The sequence below is a fragment of the Arvicola amphibius genome, chromosome 12, assembly GCF_903992535.2.
Source record: "Arvicola amphibius chromosome 12, mArvAmp1.2, whole genome shotgun sequence".
Lineage (NCBI taxonomy): Eukaryota > Metazoa > Chordata > Mammalia > Rodentia > Cricetidae > Arvicola > Arvicola amphibius.
Window position 1 is genome coordinate 81487382 of NC_052058.2, and position 22998 is coordinate 81510379.

At 40.7% G+C, this 22998-nt stretch overlaps 1 protein-coding gene across 3 annotated transcripts in view; it reads left to right on the forward strand.

The window, feature by feature from the left end:
* Nucleotides 1-22998, forward strand: part of Nek7 (NIMA related kinase 7) — a 130021-nt gene that overhangs the window by 61163 nt on the left and 45860 nt on the right. For all 3 annotated transcript variants that reach the window (XM_038349333.1, XM_038349332.1, XM_038349334.1), the window contains exons 3-4: nt 11068-11208; nt 22809-22871. In XM_038349333.1, the coding sequence (XP_038205261.1) occupies nt 11068-11208; nt 22809-22871 (204 nt within the window). The remainder of the gene's footprint in view (nt 1-11067; nt 11209-22808; nt 22872-22998) is intronic.

Genomic DNA, 22998 nt, shown 5'->3' on the forward strand with positions numbered 1-22998 from the left:
TTACTTAAACAGTAAAGTTATTTTTTCCAACAAAATAAGATACAGTTTTACTTAAGACCTATGATTTTCATGTAGTTCACTAATTAGCACCTCACAATGCTCAAGTTGGACTTCAGATTTCTCTTCAATACTTGAAGCTTTTCTAGAATAAAACTAATCATTCTGTGGTAGACATTCCAAATAACATCTAATGTGTAGGTTGGTTTGCTAGAAGTCAGTAGCACAGGGCTTGGTGGTACATTCATATATAGTCCCAAGAGGCCAAAGCTGAACTTGATCTCTTGATCCATGGTGAATTTAATGGCAGCCAGAACTCCAGAGAAGGATTCCTTTTCAAACAATCAAGGATAAAAGATCCCAGGGTTGATCTCTCTGTATATTCCCCAGATACCAGCAGTGTGATTTTTGTATTTAGAAACTGGAAGGAAATGGAGACTGTTCACTATGGGTGTGTAGCATGAGCTCTGATGTCAAAATTATCTGGGATTAGGTTTTGGTGTTATCACTTTCTATAGAGGGCAAGATATTTTACTGTCTACCATCCTCAGTTTCCCCATCAATAAATTAGAATAGTGTTTGCCCCATAGAGTCGATATGCAGCTTTCTTCTTGTATATTCTTGGCAATGATGAAGATGACGCTAGCATTGATGTTAAACGCTAGCATTGATGAAGATGACAGCGGCACTAGGTGTCAATAATTGTCTTCTTGGGGCTGGAGAGATGACGCCAACATTACTTGCTGCTCCTGCAGAGGGCCCAGCTCAGTTCTCAGCACCTACATGGTGGCTCACAGCCAACTGTAATGCCAGTTCTAGGGAATCCAGTTTCCTCTTTAGGCCTCCATGGGTACCAGACACCCACGCAGTGCCTGTCCATGCCTGCAGGCAAAACTCTCATGTGTCCAGCACAAATAAGAATACAGCTTTAGAAACAGCGTCCTCTTGTTTGCTTTTGAGGCAGTGTCTCATGTATCCCAGGCGATCCTCAAGCTTGCTATGTGTAGCTGAGGCTGATCCCCTGCTGCCATTGTTATGTCACTGTCCACATGCTGGGATAATGGGCATGTGCCTCCACACTTAATGCCAGTAACTGTCTTGGCCACAGACTTCTGTCATTTGCTTGTTTGTCTTGCTATATCAAACTTTTTTCTTTATTACATTTTTATTGTTTATCTTCTGTACAAACTTTCTCACTTAGTCTAGTTTATCTCAGTAAACGAGATTACTGCCCATATTGTGCTCAAGCCCGAAGTCAGTAATGCTTGCTGTCTCTTTGCTTCTCGGTCCTCATCTGCGTTGACAGATCTCTTGGCCCCTCCTGATCTCACCGATTCTTCATGTTGCTGTAGCTCCCAGGCACAGTCCATGCCTTTCTGCCTATACTCCACTCATCCCGCTTCCCAGGCCCTTTCCCGCACAGCAGTGTGTCCCAGAACATAGCACATGCTTCCATGATTAGATTCCAAACCCTCATTCTTGTCAGACAACTCAAGGGGATTTCATCGTTGCTTATCTGTTTAACTTTATTTCTTAACACAGTCGCCCAAATATGCTCTGGTATCCTGTTTGCTGTCTCTTGAAGACATCAGACTTATTCCTTTTGTTTTGTTTTGTTTTGTTTTGTTTTCTAGTGATGAAGATCAAACCCAGGTCCAGGCACATGCTAAAGCAGTACTCTGAGACTGAATTCTACCTCTAGATTGTCTTTTAATCTCGGTATAAAGGTTTCATGTTCAGCAAGACCATCCCTCCATCATGTAATCTAAAACTGTCACACCTTGAAATAGGTTTGTTTCTCTGCATGGTGTGTAAATTTGCAGAGTAAATACCAAATACTGCCTTGTAGGTGTTGCAGCAAATGGTTCTTTTTTGTTTAACTCCCCACGTCAGTATTGGTGGGATAAATGATCAGTCTGAAAGACAATCTGTTTTGCTCTGATTTTGCTTTATTACAGGCTTTTTCTTGTACACTATGTTTTTATCAGATGTAGCTGGTACAGTGAGGACGATGGGAATGCATTTGGCTTTAATTGTCTTGCTCATGGTAACTTCAGAGAGATGCAATATTTTTCATTCAGTCATTTCATTTAGATGTAATAATTATTATAGTGGGCAATACAACTGATGGTGATCAAATACCACAAATACCAGATCTCGTAATATTAAGTTGTATATTTGCATGTGTTTGTCACTCATTTCTTTCTCCTATGGTCAATTTCTTTTTTTAAATTAATCTATTTAGAGTGAGAAATGGCATATTTCTTTTAGAAACAGATGTTGTCTATTGTTCTTAGAGGACTTTAGGGATGGTGGATTTTGAAATAAATAAATTTTAGGAAGATACTTTTTCAAATGACGAAGCCCAGATAGTTGGACGCTGATGCTCTGCATGCCATTGTGTTTTCCTCTTCTGGTTTCCAGTGAGATCTGAGGGAAATATATGTTAGGATCACGTTAGATACGTCGGAAGAGGGGTTCTTACTTGTGTGATTTGGAGATGAGCCGTGTGCTTCAGATAACACGTGATCACAGCATAAATATCACTGCAGAAGGAACATTGATGGATTGTAGTGTCTTGTCAGTTTTCAGTTTTGGAGATATTTGACAACATTAATATAAAATATAAACCAATTCATTGCTCAAAGCAAATAGTAGAATGGAAAACAATGGGGGAGTTTGCAATAATGATAAAACCCTTATTAATGATGTTAAATATTGCACTTACTTCTGGCTTCTGTAGTACATCATTGCAATACCTCAAGGAATATGAGGACATAATTTCCTCTCCAGGGAGTTGATGCTGTAACTCTTCTAATTCCTCCATAGAGAATTATCATTAGAATGCTTGCCCCGATCGTCTATTGCTCACTACATGTCCTTGCCTTCAAACTTTAAAGCAAATTATACAAATTAATTTAATCCTAGGACGTTATTAATTATTTAAATAAGAGCCAGTGTCATACAGAATGCATTTTATTTTAAAACTGAAAGGTGTTCATATGGAGGAAACACAGCTTAAGTAGAGAAGATGACCATGATTTCTGTAGTTCATAAGATTATTACTTGAGTCCTCCAGGTCGGTGAGACATGCCAGCGAGAGAGCTCAGAGCATTAACATAGGAAAAGCTTCATTCACTTGAGAGTTTAATTTCTTAGTTGCCATATATGATTTTGTATATGATGTTTTGGGATCTAAGAACTTTTTCAGAGCTTTGAGTACACACACATACACACACAGTCTAAAATTAATAATTTACAATGAAAATAATATTAAATACTTCCAAAATCTGGTTTCATTTTGTCCATTAACTAAGGAGCTGTGGATGTTGACTAGACAGAAAATAATATTGAAATCACTTTATACAGCCATGCATCTCTTACTCATGTTAGTTGTATTTTAAGGTTTCATCCAAAAATGAGTGTTTGCAAATATTACATGGGGCCTGAAGTCTTTTTTAAAGACCCTATGCACTGAACTTCTGAGATATTCTCCATGTCGTTTGTCGTGAAGAACATGCAGTGGTATACCCGGCTAATGGGTCATGACCAGAATTCTGTTGTTGAGCCTGTGATTTCTAACTGTTGTAAGCATATTCTAACCATATAAACTAAGTGCCACCAAAGACATTTCATACAGTTTTATCAAGTGTTCAAAGAATTTTGGGTAGAGGCGACAGTTACATGTCCTGTGCTGCCCCAGGTGGTCCTCTCACCAAGGGGGTTGGCTGTTCTCATTCATCACTAGGGAGGATGACCCACGTGGTGATGAATATCTTAGTTGTAAGACCCAGCTCAGAAACGGGAGATGGCTTGGAACAGCTCTTGAGTATGGCACTGCATGGGCGAAGCACAGGAACGTCTAGACAGCCTCTTCTGGTGACCTAGACAAAGAAGGATCCACGATGGAGATGGAAGAAGCAGTGCTTGAGGGTCTGTGAACACAGCCAGGAGAAGGAGGTGCTGCAGCCTTTTCTCTGATCACTGTCCTGGGGGAAGGGAGGGTCTCAAAGGACACCAAGCCTTTGTGGGATGCTCGCTTCAGTCCAAGGTGCTCCAAGTTCATCGCTTGCCCACATGCCGTTCTCTGAGGTAGCCTCCCCTCCTATTTTTATATGAAATAGAAGATGGACCCGGATGGCTTGTTGTCTTAGTCTCTTTTCTGGTGAAATGATTAAAGTACTCTGACAAAGGGAGTATAAGGGACAAAGGGACTATTTAGTTCACATGCCTGTGACGGCAGGACCTTGAAGGGATAGTCCCATGGCACCCACAGGTAAGAAGCGGAGACAGATCCTCTTGTTGCTCTCTCTCTCACTGTCTTCCAGGGCCCAGCCCGTGAAATGGTGGTGCCCACATTCAGAGTGGGACTCCCACCTCAGTTAACCAAATGAAGCCCTGCCGGGCATGCCCATAGCACGGTATACTCTAGACGTTTCTCACTGAGACATCCTTCCATGATGATTTTAGACCGGGCAAGTTGGCAATGGAAATGAACACACGCCCAGCTCAGAATGAAGGCTTTGAGCTCAGCCCTGCTGAACACCAGAACCTGTTCCAGTGAGTGCCGTGGAAACACGGGAGACTTTTATAAGTCTGTGGTTAGCCAGGCTTTCCATCAACGTTGATTTGAAGTGCAGTGTTCAGGGCTTTTCCACCCACCAAGGACCACAGTTTATTACTAAAGTCTCTATTAATAGGTGGGATGAAGGAAAGTTCTTGCATTCACCTATTGGAAGGCTCTGAGAGGCAGAGGCTTGCAAATGTGGTTTTCGTTTTCATTACATGGTCCTGCTGTCTCTACTAAGGAGTAACTAGAACCTGTCTTAATTCACTGCCACGCCTTGTGCTTGACACTTTCCATTCACTCAGAGTGTTCCCATACATTCTCTTCGTAGACATTTCCCTTCTTCCGTCCTCTGCTTACAAACTTAAGAATTTGGTCTTGGCCTTTGCTTTTGAAAACTCAGTGTATAGCAGGAGATCCGCGCACATGCAAACAGTCAAAAGCAAGTATGAACCAGAACAGAGGTTCTCACCCTTTCTAGTGCCGCAGCTCTTTAATACAGTTCCTCATGTTATGGTGACCCCCGACTATAAAAGTATTTTGTTGCTACTTCATAACTGTAATTTGGCTACGGTTATGAATCATAGTGTGGATATCTGATATACAGGATGTCGGATATGTGGCACCTGTGGGGGTCACGACCCATGGGTTGAGAACCACTGATCTAGGGCTGGAGAGATGGCTCAGTGGTTAAGAGCACTGACTGCTCCTCCAGAGGACCTGGGTTCAATTTCCAGCACCCACATGGCAGCTTGCAGCTGTCTTTAACTCCAATGCGCATGAAATAAAGTTAAATAAAGTTTAAAAAAAAAGAGAGAACCACTGATCTAGAATCTAACATAGGGCCTGAGTTTGTAGAACACTTTCTTGAATTGAATGGCTACTGTCAGGATGACTGCTTCAATTGCTCGAGAGCCACTCAGGCAGGACCCAGGAAATAAAGCTGCTTGAAAGTGCTGAAGATGGTTGTTTTATAGGGGCTAACGGTGGAATTAAGTTGCAGAGACAGCTGTGGTTTGCCACATGCGAGGAAGTTAATCCAGAAGGTGTGGGAACAGGCGAGTGCAAAGCCCCGGGGAGGTCAAAGCTTGTGGCACAGCTGTGGCTGGGGCCCTTGGCCAGGATACACAGGTGATGTTACAGCCCTTCCCACATAAGGTATCCCACAGTTCGTAGTGATAGCAAACAGTAAGGTTTTACTCCGATGAAAGTCGAAGACCCTATAAGTGGTACCTTTTGTGCACCTTGGAAGAGAGTGAGATTCCTTTTTCACTCCAAGACTAGAGCAGCAAAGTCAGTGTACGTGATTTCACCTTGCTTCTAATGCATACTGGCTTCAATCCTGTTGTTATTCCTAGTACAATTCAACATGCTAAACTAATAAGCATGTACATATGCATGTATAATGTATATACATGTAAGGAGACGGGCAATTGGACGACATTTAAAGATATCACAACTCCTAAAAATAGTTCTTTATTGGGACTCACTTGATATCCTTTTTTAAAGCAGTAATATGATTCTATCAACAGTAGCATCTGATTCATCAACATGAAGCACGGCATTGAATCCAGTGTCAAAGGATCAGACTGGAGAATAGTGCTGACCTGTCCTGGCTCTCCTAAAGGAGCCCTCAACTCACACACGCCTATTTTTATACAAATTGCAGTGAGATAGTGAGACCCAAGGGTAGCTGGCGATGTGCAGCTATGTTCCTTCTCACGTCAACCCTCCACATCCTCACTTCATGACAGGACATGGGAGCAGATGAGACGAGCTGCCACTCACCCACGCTGCCCTTTGAAGAAAGGCCATGGGGGGAGAAAGGTGCCGCAAATGGGCTGTGAAGTTTACATACAGTGCCCACTGTTAAACAGATTACGTCTAATGAAGTGTCTAATGCTCAGGCCATATCAGCCTAATCCTTGGTGGCAGTTCATCCCTCAACTGCCAAAAACCACCGCCCTCTGGCCCTCTCTCGCCACTCTGGCCGCCAAGCACAGGGAGGTGCCCAGTCTTAATAAACCAAGACAGTGTGTGATCTGACATGCAAATGTAGGTCATTGCATATGTAAATGTGTGATTACAAACCTGCATGCCAAAACACATTAGTGAGACTTTGCTCTCAGCATGTGGTTGTCACACCGCCTTAGCAATTCATGCTAATATTTGTCAAGTTATTGTGCCGACAGAAGATGGGGTTCCCAGTCAGATAGAGAGTATATGGATTAGACGACGGTGTTCCTGGTAATGAAGCTGTATTTTGCGGTTGAAATTGATGAGATTTCATCAAGAGGATGAATGGTTTCTATGTGTATGGAAGAGGAATTGCATTTTTTGGATGCTGCAGACTGTCCTGTGTGTGCGTGAGTGCTTATTTGTGCTTATGCATGCACGTATGCCATGCACACACGTGCATGCATTAATAGGTCTTTAACGTTCAGTACATTACTCCAGTGTCTTCTTGAAGTTAGCTCATGGAGCAAGTATCCAGGATATCAAGACGACAGTGAAAGGCTTGGAAGAGTGTCTTCTTGATTATTTTTAAAAAATCTGTAGCAGAAAAAAACATGAAAATATTAAAAATTCCTTTTTTCACTGAGGCATTTTGAAAGTTAGACATTTTTTAAACATTGCTACCCATTGAATGTGTATGAAAATGATATTTTTTTATGTATTTCCATTGTTAAATATGTACCATGTTGTCTTAATTAACATTGTAAATTCAGAGATTACAAAAAAAATTTTTATAAATGAGCAGCCTGACAGTTTCCTGGCTTTACTTTTTCATTGTGTGTATGTCTGTTTTTTCTTACAGTAGACTTCTAAAGTTTTACTGTTAACAATTTCAATGAACTTGAAATTGGAAATACCTTGAATCACCGAGTCAAGTTGTAGAGTGTGGTATCTCATTGTAGGGGACATTCTTGGTCCCCATGGCAGCAGACCAGAAGCTGCATATTTGGGAATCGCAGGTTTGATTGAATGAGAACTAAAGTTGGTTGGCACTGGAACTGAATTAGACGAGGTACAAGCCCCTAATGAGTAGGGACTGTTAAGCAGTAAGCACAGAGTGGAGTTCCTGTTACTGTTGAATAGATATTGCTACTATTATTTTATTATCGTAGTAATTACCCTATGGTCTTTGATAAAATGAATTTGTAATTTTTTTATGTTTTGGTTTATTTTATATATTTTAAAACAAGAATGATTTTGTCCGGCAATCTTGTCTACTTCCAGTATCCAGGAGGATAACTATATGTTTTTCTTTGGGTTCACCTTCTTATATAGCTTCTCTAGGATTTTTACGAATTAGGGGTGGGGTGGGATGGGGGGAGGGGGGAGGGGGCGAGAAAAGTGTGAAGTGGAGGATGGGAAGAGCTTGGGGGAATAGGATGGTTGGGATATAGGAAGGGTGGATATGGGAACAAGGAATTATATATCTTACTTAAGGGAGCCATTCTAGGGTTGGCAGAGACTTGACTCTAGAGGGGTTCCCAGGTGTCCAGGAAGACGCCCCCAGCTAGGTCCTTGGGCAGCTGAGGAAAGGGTGCCAGAAATGTCCAGATCCTATTGCCAGAAAAAATAAAAAATAAAAAAAAAACAAGAATGATTTCCTTAAAATATTTTTATTACATTTTATATTTATTTTGTATGTGTGATTGATCGTGTCACAGTGTGTGTTTGGAGGTCAGACGACAACTTGAGGACGTCCTTCCTTCCACTATATGGGTCCCTTACATCAAGCCCAGACAGATTCTGTGGCAGGTGCCCTCAGTGAGCCATATCACCAGCTCAAAAATGGTATTTTTTTTAAAAGAATAGTTTGGTTTTCTGTGAAAGCAATGTACAATTAGCAAATTATCCCCTACCCCATCTTGAGGAAGAATAGGGTAAAGCCATGGAATTCCATAGCAGAATTTTACAGTTTCCCTCAGTATAATAAATGAGATGCAATTAGCAAGATAAAGTGTAGAAGGCTAGGAGTTAATGTACTGCTCATAAATCAAAAGAGACTCTTGGATAAGTCTGGGACATGGCATTATCAGCCTTACCCAAAGTTCATTTGAAGGCCCAAGAGTTCAAGCTGCATATAATTTGTTTGCTAATGGATGCCGTCTTTGGATGCATTAATAGGCCTTTACTGTTCCGTTCATTAGTGGATGCACGGGGCAGGCCCACTGGAATGCTGTGGTTACGAGATCTTAGCTCATAGTTACAGCAAGTACTAAGGCTGTGAGATGGGCGCAAGCGTGTTCTCAACACTAATTCAGGAATCTCATAACAAGACCGAAAATATCATGAAGCTCTCCTGTCCCCCTAGCAGGGCATATGATTGCTAAACAGATCATGTTATTACGTTATATATATTTAGAGTTACTACCATGATGACCAGGAACATTCCATGGGTATGGGTAATAAGCCCAACAAATGACAGCATCTGAGAGCTTTGGGTGTTCCACTAGTGCTTTGTTTTGTTGTAACTAACTGCTCAAATGACTGACTGGGTCCATGAATTAGTTATGTTAGTACCGTGGTAGAGTTAAACAACCCAACAAAGGAATGAAGATAATGGTTGAAATTTGTAAGTAGAGTTTTTCTTAAGCCTCGCCACTGTGTATCTCCCCGATACCATGATTGCGTCATTCAAGGCCCAGTGTGGAACCTCTTCTGTGTGTTTTGGGAAACTGTGGGAAAGCAGAAACTGCTTCTGATTCATCTGGGTTTCGGCTGATTAGCAGTAGTAGAAAAATATTAGTTAAGAATGAAATTATTTTCCCTCAACTCAAGAAGCTACGAATGACTGCTAGGAGAGGGATTATCTGTTTTCTTCAGTGGAGTGAATGACACTTGGTGTACCAGCCGCACTCCAGGGAAGGCCCCATGCTCAGAAGTCGTTGGCCAACACAAAATGGACTCCACGGTTATTTTGTGTGTTCTTTGTTGTTGTTGTTATGGCTCAGTGGTATTTTGTCTTTGGGGATTTGGTTTTGTTTTGTTTTTTTGTTGGTTTTATGCAAGCAAGAAAGTGAGAGAAGGTCAAGTTGGGTGAGTGAACAGAGGGGCTGGGAGGGCTGGAGGGAAGGGGAAGACTATGATCAAAATGCAATATAACAAATTTAGAAAGAATTTCCAATTAAAAAAGAATGAAGTGATTTCTCCCACAAAGACAATAAAATATTATTTTAAAATATAATAATATAATGGCAAACTTCTTGCCACTGGCAATATTTATTTATTCATTCATTTATTTACTTATTCAGTTAGTTCAATAGTTTTTCAGAAACTAAAAAACTTTCAGGAATTTAAAACTTGTTGCGTGTATTAGTGGACAGTTTAGAATAAGTGATTATGTGTATGTGTGTTGGGAGACCTTGCTGGCTAGTGGAGGTAACAGTCTCCTCCTGGCCTAGTAGCTTCTTATCTCAAAAACTGAGCCAGACGGAAACTCCCTCCCAGTAAAGATTCCTGCTTTCTAAAACCCAGCATTATCTGAAGGATGTCTCTAGGCACAGGATGCCTGAGTTATCTCAGGGATGACTCTTGACACAGTTCCCTGCAAAGGCTCTTCCCCTGATGACCGACATGGTAATTAGGCAAGTGTTCTACTCTTTTTGATAGGCTGACTGCCACGTGCAAAGCCTTGTGACAGGAGCTGACCATTTAATGCAAATCAGAGTTTGTCCCCAGGCTCCCCAATCCTATTCATTCCTCATACTCTGGAATAAAGTTGAGCTGATTCACCGAAGTCTGTCTTCCCTCCTGGAGGGCTGTTTCCATTTGTATCAACAGCCGTTCAAACCTTTTCTTGTTTCTGTTCCCTCCACCTTTGTGGACCAGTGCTTCCAACAATCCCAAGTAAGAAGCAGAACCCCATGTGTGTCGGGTGGGCAAGGCTGGGGGGAATGGTGTGTGTTTCAGTTCCAAGAATCTTCAAGAAAGAGAATAAGCACTACACAAAAAAAGAATGCTTGAGACTGGCTTATGGAAGTGGACTAAAGATAAATTACAGGAAATTCTTACCTAAGATTTCAAAATCCTTCTCATCCTCTATCTGTTTCCTTTGATTTATTATGTTTACAGCCTTCTCGTTCTTTTGTTTTGTTTATTGAGACAGAGTCTCTCTATGTAGCTCTGGCTGTCCTGGAACTCACTCTGTAGACCAAGCTGGCCTCGAACTCAGAGATCCATCTGCCTCTGCCTTCCAAGTGCCAAGATGAAAAGGGTATGACCCTACACCTGGCTAGCCTTCCCATTCTTAAATGCTGTGTCTATTTCAGCTCATTACCCCTTCCACACCCCACAAGCCCCCTGCAGTGTAAGTCCTCCAGGGCAGAAGTTGTATCTTCTGTTTCTGGCTGTATTCTGAGGCGCTCCAATCTTGTTGGCATGAGCTATTCACAACTTCACTCTAGGTAGTATGTTATATATGCCATACCTTTAAGTCACGTCTGTGTGTAGATTGTGTAACTGAAACTTTTTTGTACTGTTTTTAATTGCAGAAGGCATTACGACCGGATATGGGCTATAATACCTTAGCCAACTTTCGAATAGAAAAGAAAATTGGCCGTGGACAATTTAGTGAAGTTTATAGAGCATCCTGTCTCTTGGATGGAGTACCAGTAGCTTTAAAAAAAGTACAGGTAAGATGATTTTTTAACTGTATAAATCCATGTGAATTTATGGTATCTCAAAACTAGATAGGACACAATTTCTGGAAAGATTTGGGTCATGAAGCTGTAGTTTGAGCATCTTAAGAAAGAACATTGTATTTTAATAGTGTGTTTTGAAGGTAATATAGGGTAGAAATTAACTTTCTCATCCCATCTTTACAAACCTGTCTTGTTATACTTTTATTACATGTGCCTCTAATAAACAGAAATTAATGTTTACTTTTAACAGTATTTCCAGGCTTTACAATGTTGGCAACCCTTTCCCCCCATAACCCATAGTGACTAGAAGTGATGGCAGAACTCAAGGGCAGAATTGAGCTGTCACCGTCCCTTCTAACTAGACGTTGAAGGAGAACGTTTCAGCTGATCTGTATCTGTTCGCTATAAAAACGAAGTAATTGCTTCATAAACCATATTGCGTGACGTCAGCGAGTGGCAGGTGGCTCTGATTTACCTGGGGGATGTGATGGAGAGGAAATGAGAGGCTCGACCTGTGATCTACAGTCTCCGTGTTGGGTCAGTGTCATTGCAGGGTCAGCCTTGTGGGCCAGTTTTGTTCTTTTTGAATTTATTGAGGATTTTTCGGCTCCTCTCCCAAGCCTGTCCCTAAGCCTGGTATTCTAGTCTCTGTGACCATGGATAATCCGTAGGCACGCCCACTTTCCAGAGCCCTAAATGTAGAATAAAAGTTCCATTTGTCCTAGTGGGGGTCCTCAGCCTGGAAAGCACGTAGCCTTTGTGTTAAAATCTGAGTGGCATCGCACAGGTTTACTCGGTGAATGAGTTGTTGGTTCCTGCCATCCAGGTCCCATTTTGCTGTGTCACTTGCTCTGAGACCCTATTGCTCTAGAAACCTCTGAAACCTAAATGTCTTCCTTTGACATTTTTTACTTCTCACGTGATCAATATGCTTGTAGCAGCCATTACGGAAACAAGGTTTTCATTCATATTTCAAAACTAAAATATTAGGGTTGGGCACAGATAGCTTAGAGGGAGAGTGCTTACCTAGCATGTATGAGCCAGTATGTTTGATCACCAGCAACAGAAAAAATTTTGAATGAAAGATCCATATGTCATATGTTTAGGTTATAAGCTTCAATGGTGGTGTCCTTATATCCAATACTCGGCTTAAGAAGTAAACATTAAAATATTTTTATTTGTGCCTTTTACTCATTCCTCAAAGGGAACTGTATTATCAATTTAGTGGCTGCTGAGGTCTCTGAAAAGTGTTCGCTGGTCAAACAACACTTGCATGATATTGTTACATGTTTTTACTTGTATGGACATGCAAGCAATTCTTTTCAATTTGTTCCTAAATGTAGAAAAGGTAGTCTGTTGAGCATGCTTGTATACCACAAGTTAATTCTGGGTTGTTTTCCCAAGTTGGACTAGTTTACTTTTTCCTGGCAGAAGAAGGCTGAGGCAAGAGGGTGGTTTTGAGTTTGAGGCCAGCCTCGGTTATATTGTGAGATCAATATAGGATACAGATGCCAGTGTTTAAGAAACACATGCCTTGGGGTAAGATTACCCCTCTACTAAAGACTCTTTAATTTGTACTGAAACTCTATTAAGTTCCAGTTTAGTAGTCTGACTATCAGGACCAAGAGTTTGCTTAAAACAATTGCATGTTAAACTCTATGGCATGGACTCCTGATTTAAGTAAGACTTTACAGAATAGAGATGCCAGTTTGAGCTGTTGGGAGCGTAAGTCAGGCTGTAAATGGGAGGAGTTGGAGCTAAGAAGAGGAATTTGAGCAGTAGTAGACAAAGGATTCTCTACAGATCCATCTTTAGTTAGAGCCATCATCAGATTCCAATAGTCTCTAAATGAAATTAGAAATTCCTCACCCAGTTCCTCATGGAGAGGAAACCTCACCTTTTGCCAAAGGTGGTGGAGGGGGCCAACAGATAAAATTGAGGGGCTTTCTTGGCTCCCATCTTGGTTTCCACTGACTGTAAGTGTGGAAAAGAATCAGGGCTCTAGCTCTCTGCTGTGATGAGTTTTTAGTGGCAGAACCTTGATAGTAGAACCAGGAAGAAGGAGGGAGTGGGGGTTGGCTCCTGGGAAGGAACATCAGTACTTCTTAGATTCTCACAGTAGCATCTGGACTCTGTCTCCTTGCCTGTGTTTTGCCCTTTGTAGTTTGGATGGCTGACAAGGAGTGTGTTAGTTTGTAGAGTTGCATTTCTGTTCAGTTTCCAATGTCCTCTTTGGTTCTGGCTGCCCCCGTTTGGTACCGAATGCTTCAGGTGCGGTGGGAAGTTGTCAGCTTGCTTTGGGTTTTGTCCTTTCTCTTCAAGTGTTGATGCTGTGGTGTCTCCCGGTTTAAACATAACTTTGAATGGGAGAGACAGGTGTACCTAGCTTATTTGATTAGGGAACGGCATGTTAAGGCTTTGTGAGGAGAAATGTATTTGCATCTCAGACATGGTATTGATTTCTGTGATGTATTACACTTGTGCTGAACAAGGGAAACCACTGTTTTTCATTTTCAAAAATAGTAATCGGCTCTCCTTACAAGGAAAGAGCATTGCTAACCAGGTGATGTTCTGCTGTGAATACTTCCAAGCAAATATTCAGAAAATTCCTGAAGACCCAAATACTGAATTTTAAGCCTACACCATTAGTCTCAGAACTGTGTTACTATTCCCAACCCTCGTGAAAATCCTTCCAGAATGTTTTGGCTGTGTACTGTGCAGATGCTAACGTATTGCTTCTATAATTATTTCCTTGTTTGCAAATTTGTAGTGGAATATTTATAACTTCACCATCTGATCTCTGAGCTCAACTGTGAGAGCCCTTAAGGACTCTGTCTGATATCGTGCACTTCACTTCCGTAGGGCCTTTAAGAACCAATGTGCCAAGTTCTAGCTACATCCCTGCAGCTTTGCCTGTGTCTGTAAGTGGAAGGAGTGTCTGTGCCGAGCTTGTTGCTCCTTTGAAATTATAATGAGACCTGAAAGCCTAAAGCACTCGAAAACAGAAAACAATCTTTTAAAAACCCACGTCCATCATTTACAGAGAGTAAGATGGTATATTACCTGATGTAACCATTCCGAACCTCTACGTGCTAGTTTCCCCATTTCTAGTTTTCCCGTACACAGCTTCCCTTACTGCTGACTATGCAGTTAATTCCACCTGCATTCTTTAATTATTTAGTGTCATCGGCCAGTGAGTAAGACTTTGAGACCAAAATATTTGTGCTGGAACTTAATGAGATTCTTATGGTAGCGGGTGATAGAACAAAGGCATTTCTAAAAGCCTGGCATACAGCTTGAGGGGTGCAGCCTAAAGGAGCACAGATGGGGGGAGGGTACTTTCGTAGTCTATGTCTGGGTCAGGTGACTTTCAAGCTTTTGCATTTTATATGGTAAGGTTGTTGAGGAAAATTCTTGGATCTGGTGGCCATAGTCGCTGTCCGCTGTTGTTAGCTCCTTGGCTAGAGCAGTGTGACTGGAGTAAAGACCCTGACCTTACCAGGGGAGAAGAAGGAATTTGGGGTTACTGTACCTCAAGTTCTTTGGCTATTATAACTGTAAGTTTTCAATACAGCCATTTGATCCATAGTTCACTAAAGTCTAATTCTCTTTGCTTCCTAGGTTTTATGTACACATGACAGTATTTTAAAAGCATACTTCATGTGTACTTATAAAAATTCCATTTTGAACATTGTGTTCAAATTCATCTTTGCAGATCTTATGAAACTTCTGAAAATGTATTCTTAAGTCTTTAACAGTTTACTCAGTTTTAGTTTTTTTATAGCATTTATTAATATAACTTTAAAAGTTGTCAAATACAATTTGCCATTTTGCACACACTAATTTTAAGTTCTGGATCTCTATCTATATATGCAGTTAGATTCCATATGTATGTGTGTAATTTTGTGTGTATGCATGCACTTCTGTGCTGATTAGAATTTTGTGCACAGTGATGGCTTCCTCCACAATGCACCAGCTGATGTCAATGTCTTCACAGCATCTCTGGTCTGTGCTGCAGAGTTGGCTGTGGCCACTGAACTTGTCTTGTAGTTTTTATGAAATTTCATTGTTTCATTCTGTAGACTTCTTACAAACCCGCAGTTAATGAAATACTGAAAAATGAGGAAGGTGTGTAAGGGACACACAGTCAGCATTTTCTTGAGTGGAGAACAGTTGAGGCAGTGGAGGTGAGGGTCCCTTGGAAAGGCAAATTAGCTTTAAAGTAAATTAGTCAGTTAGTCTCAATTAGTAAAGTAGTCTGAAAAGTTAAATCTTATTGGGCCAGTGAGATGGCTCAGTGGGTAATGGTGTTGGCCTTGCAAGCCTGGTGACCTGATTTCAGCACCCAGATCCCATGGATGGAATGAGAGTCAACTCTCAAGAGTTGTCCTCTGACCTCTTCTTGTGTACCATGATAGGTATACCTACATTCATATGCACAACACACAGGTACACACACACCACAATTAATAATACAGGTTTAAAAGCTAAGTCTTTCTAGTGCTTACAGTCTTATTTGAAATCATTATAGGCATAACAAGTAGTACCTATGTAGTCTTTTTGAGTGGTTCACAGTGCTGTGAGCGGATAGCGAAGGACCACATTTAACATAAACAGATGACTAGTGTTAAAATGTATTCTACGTGAAACTATGAGATTTTCTGATGTTTAGTCCCAGGAAATAAATGCAGCGAAAGTCACTTTTTATTTGTACTGTTGAAGGTTTTTATGACATTTATTAATATTTGTTGAAGCTCTCCTATATGACAGATAATATTGTGTGCTAGGGACTTGGTAAATGAATTCAGTGTGAGGGGCAGATAATAAATCAAGTAAGTACAGACCAAAAACAAGTGAGCATGCTATACTAAAGTCAAACATTGTGGAGGGGCACAGCTTTCTGGATTGTGTGTGGCAGGGCAGATTCTTCCCTAATGGGAAACCTAAGCTGAGGTGTCTGTTATCCAGCTGAGAGTTGTCTGTTATCCAGACAGCGGGAGTAAGGAAGTTCCCTGAACAGAGCAGGCCCAGGCTGCAGAGAACAGGAGAGTTTCAGAATTGGCCAAGGGCTGCTCACTGTGTTGGGTTCCAGAGCTAGAAGGTAGCTTAGACATTAGAAGCTGCTTTCATAGATTGTGGAGAGACGTTCTTTTATGTGTTGCTATAAGAGCAAGGGAACCATTGAAGGGGTTTGCATGGGTTGAGGAATAAAAGGCTAGACTATTTTTAAAGATTAAACAGACAACTATGCAAAAGTGGATTTATCTATCATTTTTGCTACGTAATATAATCTACAAGCTGCTACTTGAGAAGTACTCAGGTATTAAATAATTTTTACTTAACAAAATGAATGAGATAAAAGCATGGAATTTTAAACATTTTACAAATATTAATTAGAGTACAGAAAATTCATTGAGCTGCGGTTTCCAGATAGGAGGTAGTTTTGAAGGGCCGTCCTTGGTTCTGACCCTGTTGTTTCAGTGAGTCCAGCCCAGTTCTTCCCTTCCTGAGGCACAGCCTAGTCATTTGCAGTGTGGCTCTTTTCACGGCCACCTCACACCCTTTTCTGCTGCAGTAATCTCGCCCTTCCCTGTGTGGAAGACAGTGCCCTTCTCCTTTGTCTGTTAGTACTTTTGTTTTGTTTTTAAGTGTACTCAGTCTCTCTCTCTCTCTCTCTCTCTCTCTCTCTCTCTCTCTCTCTCTCTCTCTCTCTCTCTCTCTCTCTCTCTCTCTCTCTCCCTCTCCCTCCGTCCCTCCTTCCCTTTTTCATCTACTCTCTGGCACGTTTGGCATGTTCTTGATCTTTCTGAAGCTAGGCTCCTGGTGTCTGTTCTGTCTCTAAGTCTCAAAATCCTCTTCTAACTACTCTCATCTCTTCCAGTTCCTTTTTCAAACCGTACTTAGCTGTTTGCCTAATCTGACCTTCAAGACCATTCAGTATTATTCGGACTTCTTATTTGGTATTCATCACTTGATCTGATTCTGCTTGGTTGTTGTAATAAATTCTAGGATAGCTGCTATGGCTTCACAGCCCCTCTCTGTCTTTCTAATCTCAGTCCTCATTTGTCTCCAGTGTTCAAGTTTTGTTTGTTCACAGTGATTTTTCCAAGTCTCTCAGCATAGGTAACTCAGATTATTCCTGGAGAATTTGCTGCTTTCCTTTGGCAGTATATTCTTTACATTTCTAACGAATATATTCTAACCCCTGTATCAGAAGCCCCTCACATCAAAGGGTTAGGTTCCCCATTTAGCCACACCCCTCTGCGGTCATGCCAAACAGCTCATTTCCTCTCCAGCAAGCTTTATGATCATTGCTAACTGTCTGACCTTCCCTAACTCTTCAGGTACATTGGATACATCTGTTTTTTCCTTCTTCCTCATCTCCTCCCCTCTGCAAGTGGCTGCATTTCTTCCTCATGAGTCTCCTTTCCCTACAGACATTCCCAGTTTGCTTTATTCCTGGTATCTTCAGAGAAACTGTTGCTCCAGTTCCCCGAGGCTTCCTAATACTCCCCTGGTCCTACCCTAGGGCTTTCTTGCCTCTCCTCCCTTTATTTCCTTCCAAAGGCTTTCCTTTTCCTACTCCATTTGGGAACAATTCTTAGTTAAAAAATGAGGTTCTACTGTTTCTCCTGCACTGCATTCTCACGGCTGCTTCCAATTGCATAGCTCTTCATGGCTTCGGTCCCTACACGGTCACGTGCCCTACACTGTCGCGTACCCCTGCATGGCTGTATACCTCTGTAAGGTGGCTTTCTAAAGAGTAGCCTTTACAGTCAATAAAGCTTGCTGTCTTTCTAGATTTCATAAATTATTAATAAAACATGAAGTTTGAAATATTTTCTTCAGTTTCGTAATTTAAAAGAAACCAGAGCCAGGTGGTGGTGGTGGATACCTTTAATCCCAGCACTTGGGAGGCAGAGGCAGGTGAATCTTGGAGTTCGAGGCCAGCCTGGTCTAGGAGTGAGTTCTAGGACAGCCAGGGTCACACAGAGAAACCTTATCCTGGAAACAAACAAACAAACATCAACAAATCCCCAAAGAATACAAGCAAGCAGGCAAGCAAGCAAGCAAGCAGTCCAAATAGAGCTCACACTAGTACTGGAAGTTAGACTACTCTGTATTGACAAGTTTGCTGAGTTATAGGGCATGCCCCTGGGGACAGTTCAATAGTTATGGAATAATTGGACACAAACAGGTGTCTAGGTCCAGCCCATCATATGGCAGGTCCTTGTGGAATCCAGGAGAAGGACATAGAACTCTGCCCACTAACCTCTAGTCTGAGTGTGTGTGTGGCAAGAGAAGCAGGCTGAGAAAGTAGGAACTGGGGCTTAGAGAGAGTGTGGCTTCCAGCATTGGAGGAGAGCATGTCCTAGCCTCACTGTGTTCAGTACCTTCCACCCACCACGGCTACACTTGGTAGCAAGCTTTTATAGGGGGCTGATTGAGGTTCTCCTTTTGTCTCCTACTTAGGGTTCTAGCTGCCCACTTGGTAGCTTGAATAGAGGGTTGGAAGCCTTCTAATGTTGGGGTTCAGAGGGTCAAAATATGGGGAACGACTGAGGCATATTTAAGTGTGAGGGCTGAAGGAGGAATGAGGCTCTGTCACATGGAAGACAAGGCCATTCAGTGTAGGAACAAGCTGCTCAGTTCGTGTATTCGAGTCCTTTAAAGTACCGTGGCCAGGAGATGATGTCCGTGTGGGAAGTTTAAAGTAGGATATTTACACTCTTTGTATATGGGTGCATATGTGTATATTTTACACTCAGTGTGTGTGTGTGTGTGTGTGTGTATGTGTGTGTGTATGTATGTGTGTGTGAATGTATGTGTGTGTGTGAATGTATGTGTGTATGTATGTGTGTGTGAATGTATGTGTGTGTGTGTATGTATGTGTGTGTATGTGTGTGTATTGTGTGTGTATGTGTGTGTGTGTGTATGTGTGTATGTTTGTGTTTGCTACATTTCGTGTCATTTCATAATAGTTTAATGCATTCTTTTTAAAGAGATATTTCTTTTAAGTTACATGAATGATTCTTTTTGAAGATAAACTGATGTTAACTTTTGAGCTTCGTAAGTTATGAGTAATTTGGGTAAAATTCGAAGATGACAGAAAAATTCTTTTAAAAATAATTCAGAGGATATCAAGAATTTATCAGCCATTACTTACTTAACAAGAACTAATAACTAGTTCTAACCAACAATAAAATAAATTTTGAAGCCCCCAAAAAATTTGGTTTGAAAATAATACCTCCTTGAAGCCTTCCTTGTACGTGTGTGTTATGTAAAAAGTCATTTTTGTTTTACAAAACTCGGTATCTTTTTTTCTTCTGTCTTTCCTTGCTCATTAAATCACCAGGCGCCTTTGTGGGGTGGGAATGCCTTATTCGAGAGACTCATCCTTTACTTTTGTCTTGACATGTTGACTAGAGAAAGATAAGATATGCATTTCCAGTTAAAGGCATTTGTAAATATATTTGGCTCAGAAAGTGTTGTCACATTAAGTGTGCCAGCGAAGAGGATTTCCCCCCAGGATTTGAAGAGCAACCTTTGATACTGATATAGTCAGTCAAAAATAAAACCGAGCTTACAATTCTAAATTGGCTGAAATATAATATGAGCGGAGTAAACATGCCTTCCGTACAGCATGCACGTGTATGTGTGTGCAGGATTTTCTAAAGGCATTGTGCTTCGCACTCTCAGGCTCTTGTTTTTCAAATTGCCTCCCATCTAAGAGGCGTTGGTTATTGAGATTATTTCTATGAGTCTCTGGGTTTGTGGATTTAGGTTTTTTTAATCACTGAGGCCACCCTTCTCCTTTCTCTTCCTCTTGGGCAGTTTTGCCATAGGAATCCCATGATTATTGTTATTCTCCTGGGGAACTACATTTCCCAGGAGGCCCCATTATCCCACGTGACAACTTTTCTAAGTAGGTTCAGTTATCTCAGGTCCTAAGGCCAGTGGTTCTGAGCATGGCATCAGCCTTCATGATTAGGCAAGAATTTGTGATTTCTATTGGTGCTCATTTGTGTGTGCGTGTGTGTGTGTGTGTGTGTGTGTGTGTGTGTGTGTGTGTGTATAATTTCTATAGACAAGGTCTTTTATATCCCAGACTGGCTAAAAACAATAGTTGAGGATTACTTGGAACTTAACTTAGTGCATAATGTTCCTCTTTTCTTCAATAAGGGTGACACGGGTTATATTTTAATATTAGTTGTTTTGTTTTCATTCCTGATTTTGGTGTCCATTTATATTTAACCTATTTCGTCTCTACACCAAAACCTCATATAGAGAGCAACTTGACAGCTGGCAAAACCCCTTCTGCCCTCTACTGCACTCTGCTTTTTCCTCTGCTTTCTGCTACGCTCAGCTCCTGTTTTTACTATAAAAAGCATGTGAATCGCTACAGTAAATGGAATGGGCTGAGCTTCAGTTCTTTAGTCTAGAGGTTTAAATTTTTAAATTAATATCCTCATTTGATTTTTTACTGTTTTTAATTGAGGCATAATTGTAAATCTTTATGGCATACACTAATTTACTACATGTGTGCAATACATGGTGATCAGAGCAGCATAATTCCTGTCACTTCTCACCATTGGGGAGCTACAAGCACCCCTCTTCTAGTTTCTCCTTAAAATAAAATATGTAGTGAGTTACTATTTATAGTCTTCATCCTGTGGTGTGCACTCTAGAACATGCAGAACCTCCACTTGTTATATAACTGTACCTTGTTACCCATTATCCAACTCTACCCTTTTCTTCACCTTAGTGACCACTGTTCTATTATATTGGTTTTATTTAAATATAAGAAAATTAGAGCCCTGGTGCAGCTTTAAATATTCAGAAGGATATCTATTAAAAGTTGCCTCTTAATATAAACTGTAATTATGTGCCCTTATCAGAAAGTCATGTCTATGAGTCAGATGTCTTTCATTCTGACTGGTAGAAGCTTCTAATTTTTTCTATTTTTAATATTATCCCTTCCCACATGGGGGTTCCCTTTATAGGTTTCCAACATTGCACTTTACACACACATTATTCATAGATAATTACTTGGTAGTCATCTATGAGTGTTAGACTTTAGACCAGGCCAGGCCAGTGTGAGAAATCACCGGCTGTGGAGCTAGAGAAAGACCCAGGCTTTCAGCCTCAGTGTTACTCCCGGTGTGACTGTGATCATATCACTGCAAGTTCCATGCCTCTATCCTTGTCTCCGACCCACAGTCAGCTTTTCCTGGGTAAGGTTGTGGTAAAAAGGGCAACACCTACTGGGAGGTGTCAGTATTCTTTTCCAAGTTAAAAAGATTTTAACTTGGCACACGTCTTTAATCCAAGCACTTGGGAGACAGAGGCAGGTAGATCTCTGTGAGTTCTAGGCTAGCCTGGTCTCCAGAGTGGCTTCTAGGACAGCCAAGGCTACACAGAAAGACCCTGCCTTAAAAATCAAAAAGCAAAACAAAATGAAAACTTTTTTTTTGATTGCTATCACTACTTCAAGCTACACACGAACCTGGACTTAAATCAAGTTGTTGACTAAAAATATCATTAATTTAAAAAATGTTAAACAAATAACTAAGATTTGAAAAACATTTTCTATATACCAGGGACCTTGAAATTTCTTATTTTCAAAGATATAGGAACATCATTTTGATTGTTTGTGATTTTCTTCCCCCCTTTCTTTATTACAACTTCCCAAGGAGCCTTTTAAAACTTTTCTTTCCTAATATCTTTCCATGAAAATTTAATACCAAAGACATAGTGTACCTGATTGTATATTTATGTGTACCTGTTCTTGATATGTAAAATAATAAAATTTGCCAGCCACACCTTCAAGGGCTCAGTCATCACCCCTTTGCTATACTGAGGGGAGGGAGGGGGGAGGAGGAGGGAAGGAGATGGAAATTTTTAAATATAAAAAAATAAACCATGAGGGAAAAAAAAAGAAATATAATGAATGTTTAAACTTTAAAAAAAAAAAAAGAAAAAAATAATAAAAAAAAAAGAATACAGGTCAAACCCGTTAGAAACCATCTGTAAATGAGAGTGGTGGATTGGAACTAGGCTGATGGTGGGCTAAGGACAAATGCCTCCTGCCGCACAGAGGAGCTATGTTGCCCCTGTAGCAGCCTCTGATGCTGTGAAGCATCCTTTTCTTCATCTAGAGGATAGGAATGCTATTATCTTTGCAGTGGTTACATGAGGATCGGATGGAATGGTTCATGAAACATATGTTAAATGTTCAATGCACATTGATCGTGATTGCATTATCCTGTTGACCCTCACCTCCATCATGGTCATTTGAACAACAGATGTGAATGCCAGTATATAACCAGCTGTTTGCGTTTGGAGGAAAGGCATCTCCCGTTTTTGTTGTTGTGTTGCATTACCATGAGATAAAGTTCTTATGGCCCGTCACAATAAATAACTGCAAATAAAAGTTTCATCTCTATGTGTGTGCATATATAGTATATATGTGTATATGTATATATGTGTATATATAGAGAGAGACAGAGAGTATGTGTTATTATGAATTTATATGTTAGGCTAAAGTATAGGTCGCTATTTTATTAAATGATTCTAAACTTCATTTTTAGATATTTGATTTAATGGATGCCAAAGCACGTGCTGATTGTATCAAAGAAATAGATCTCCTTAAGGTAAATAATGACCCATGGTCTGTTTATTAAAATTCTGAACGTGTTGATAAAATGACTTATCAAAATGTCATATTTCACAGTAGAACAATCTTTAAGGCTTGTTTGATGACACACTGGTTTTAAATAA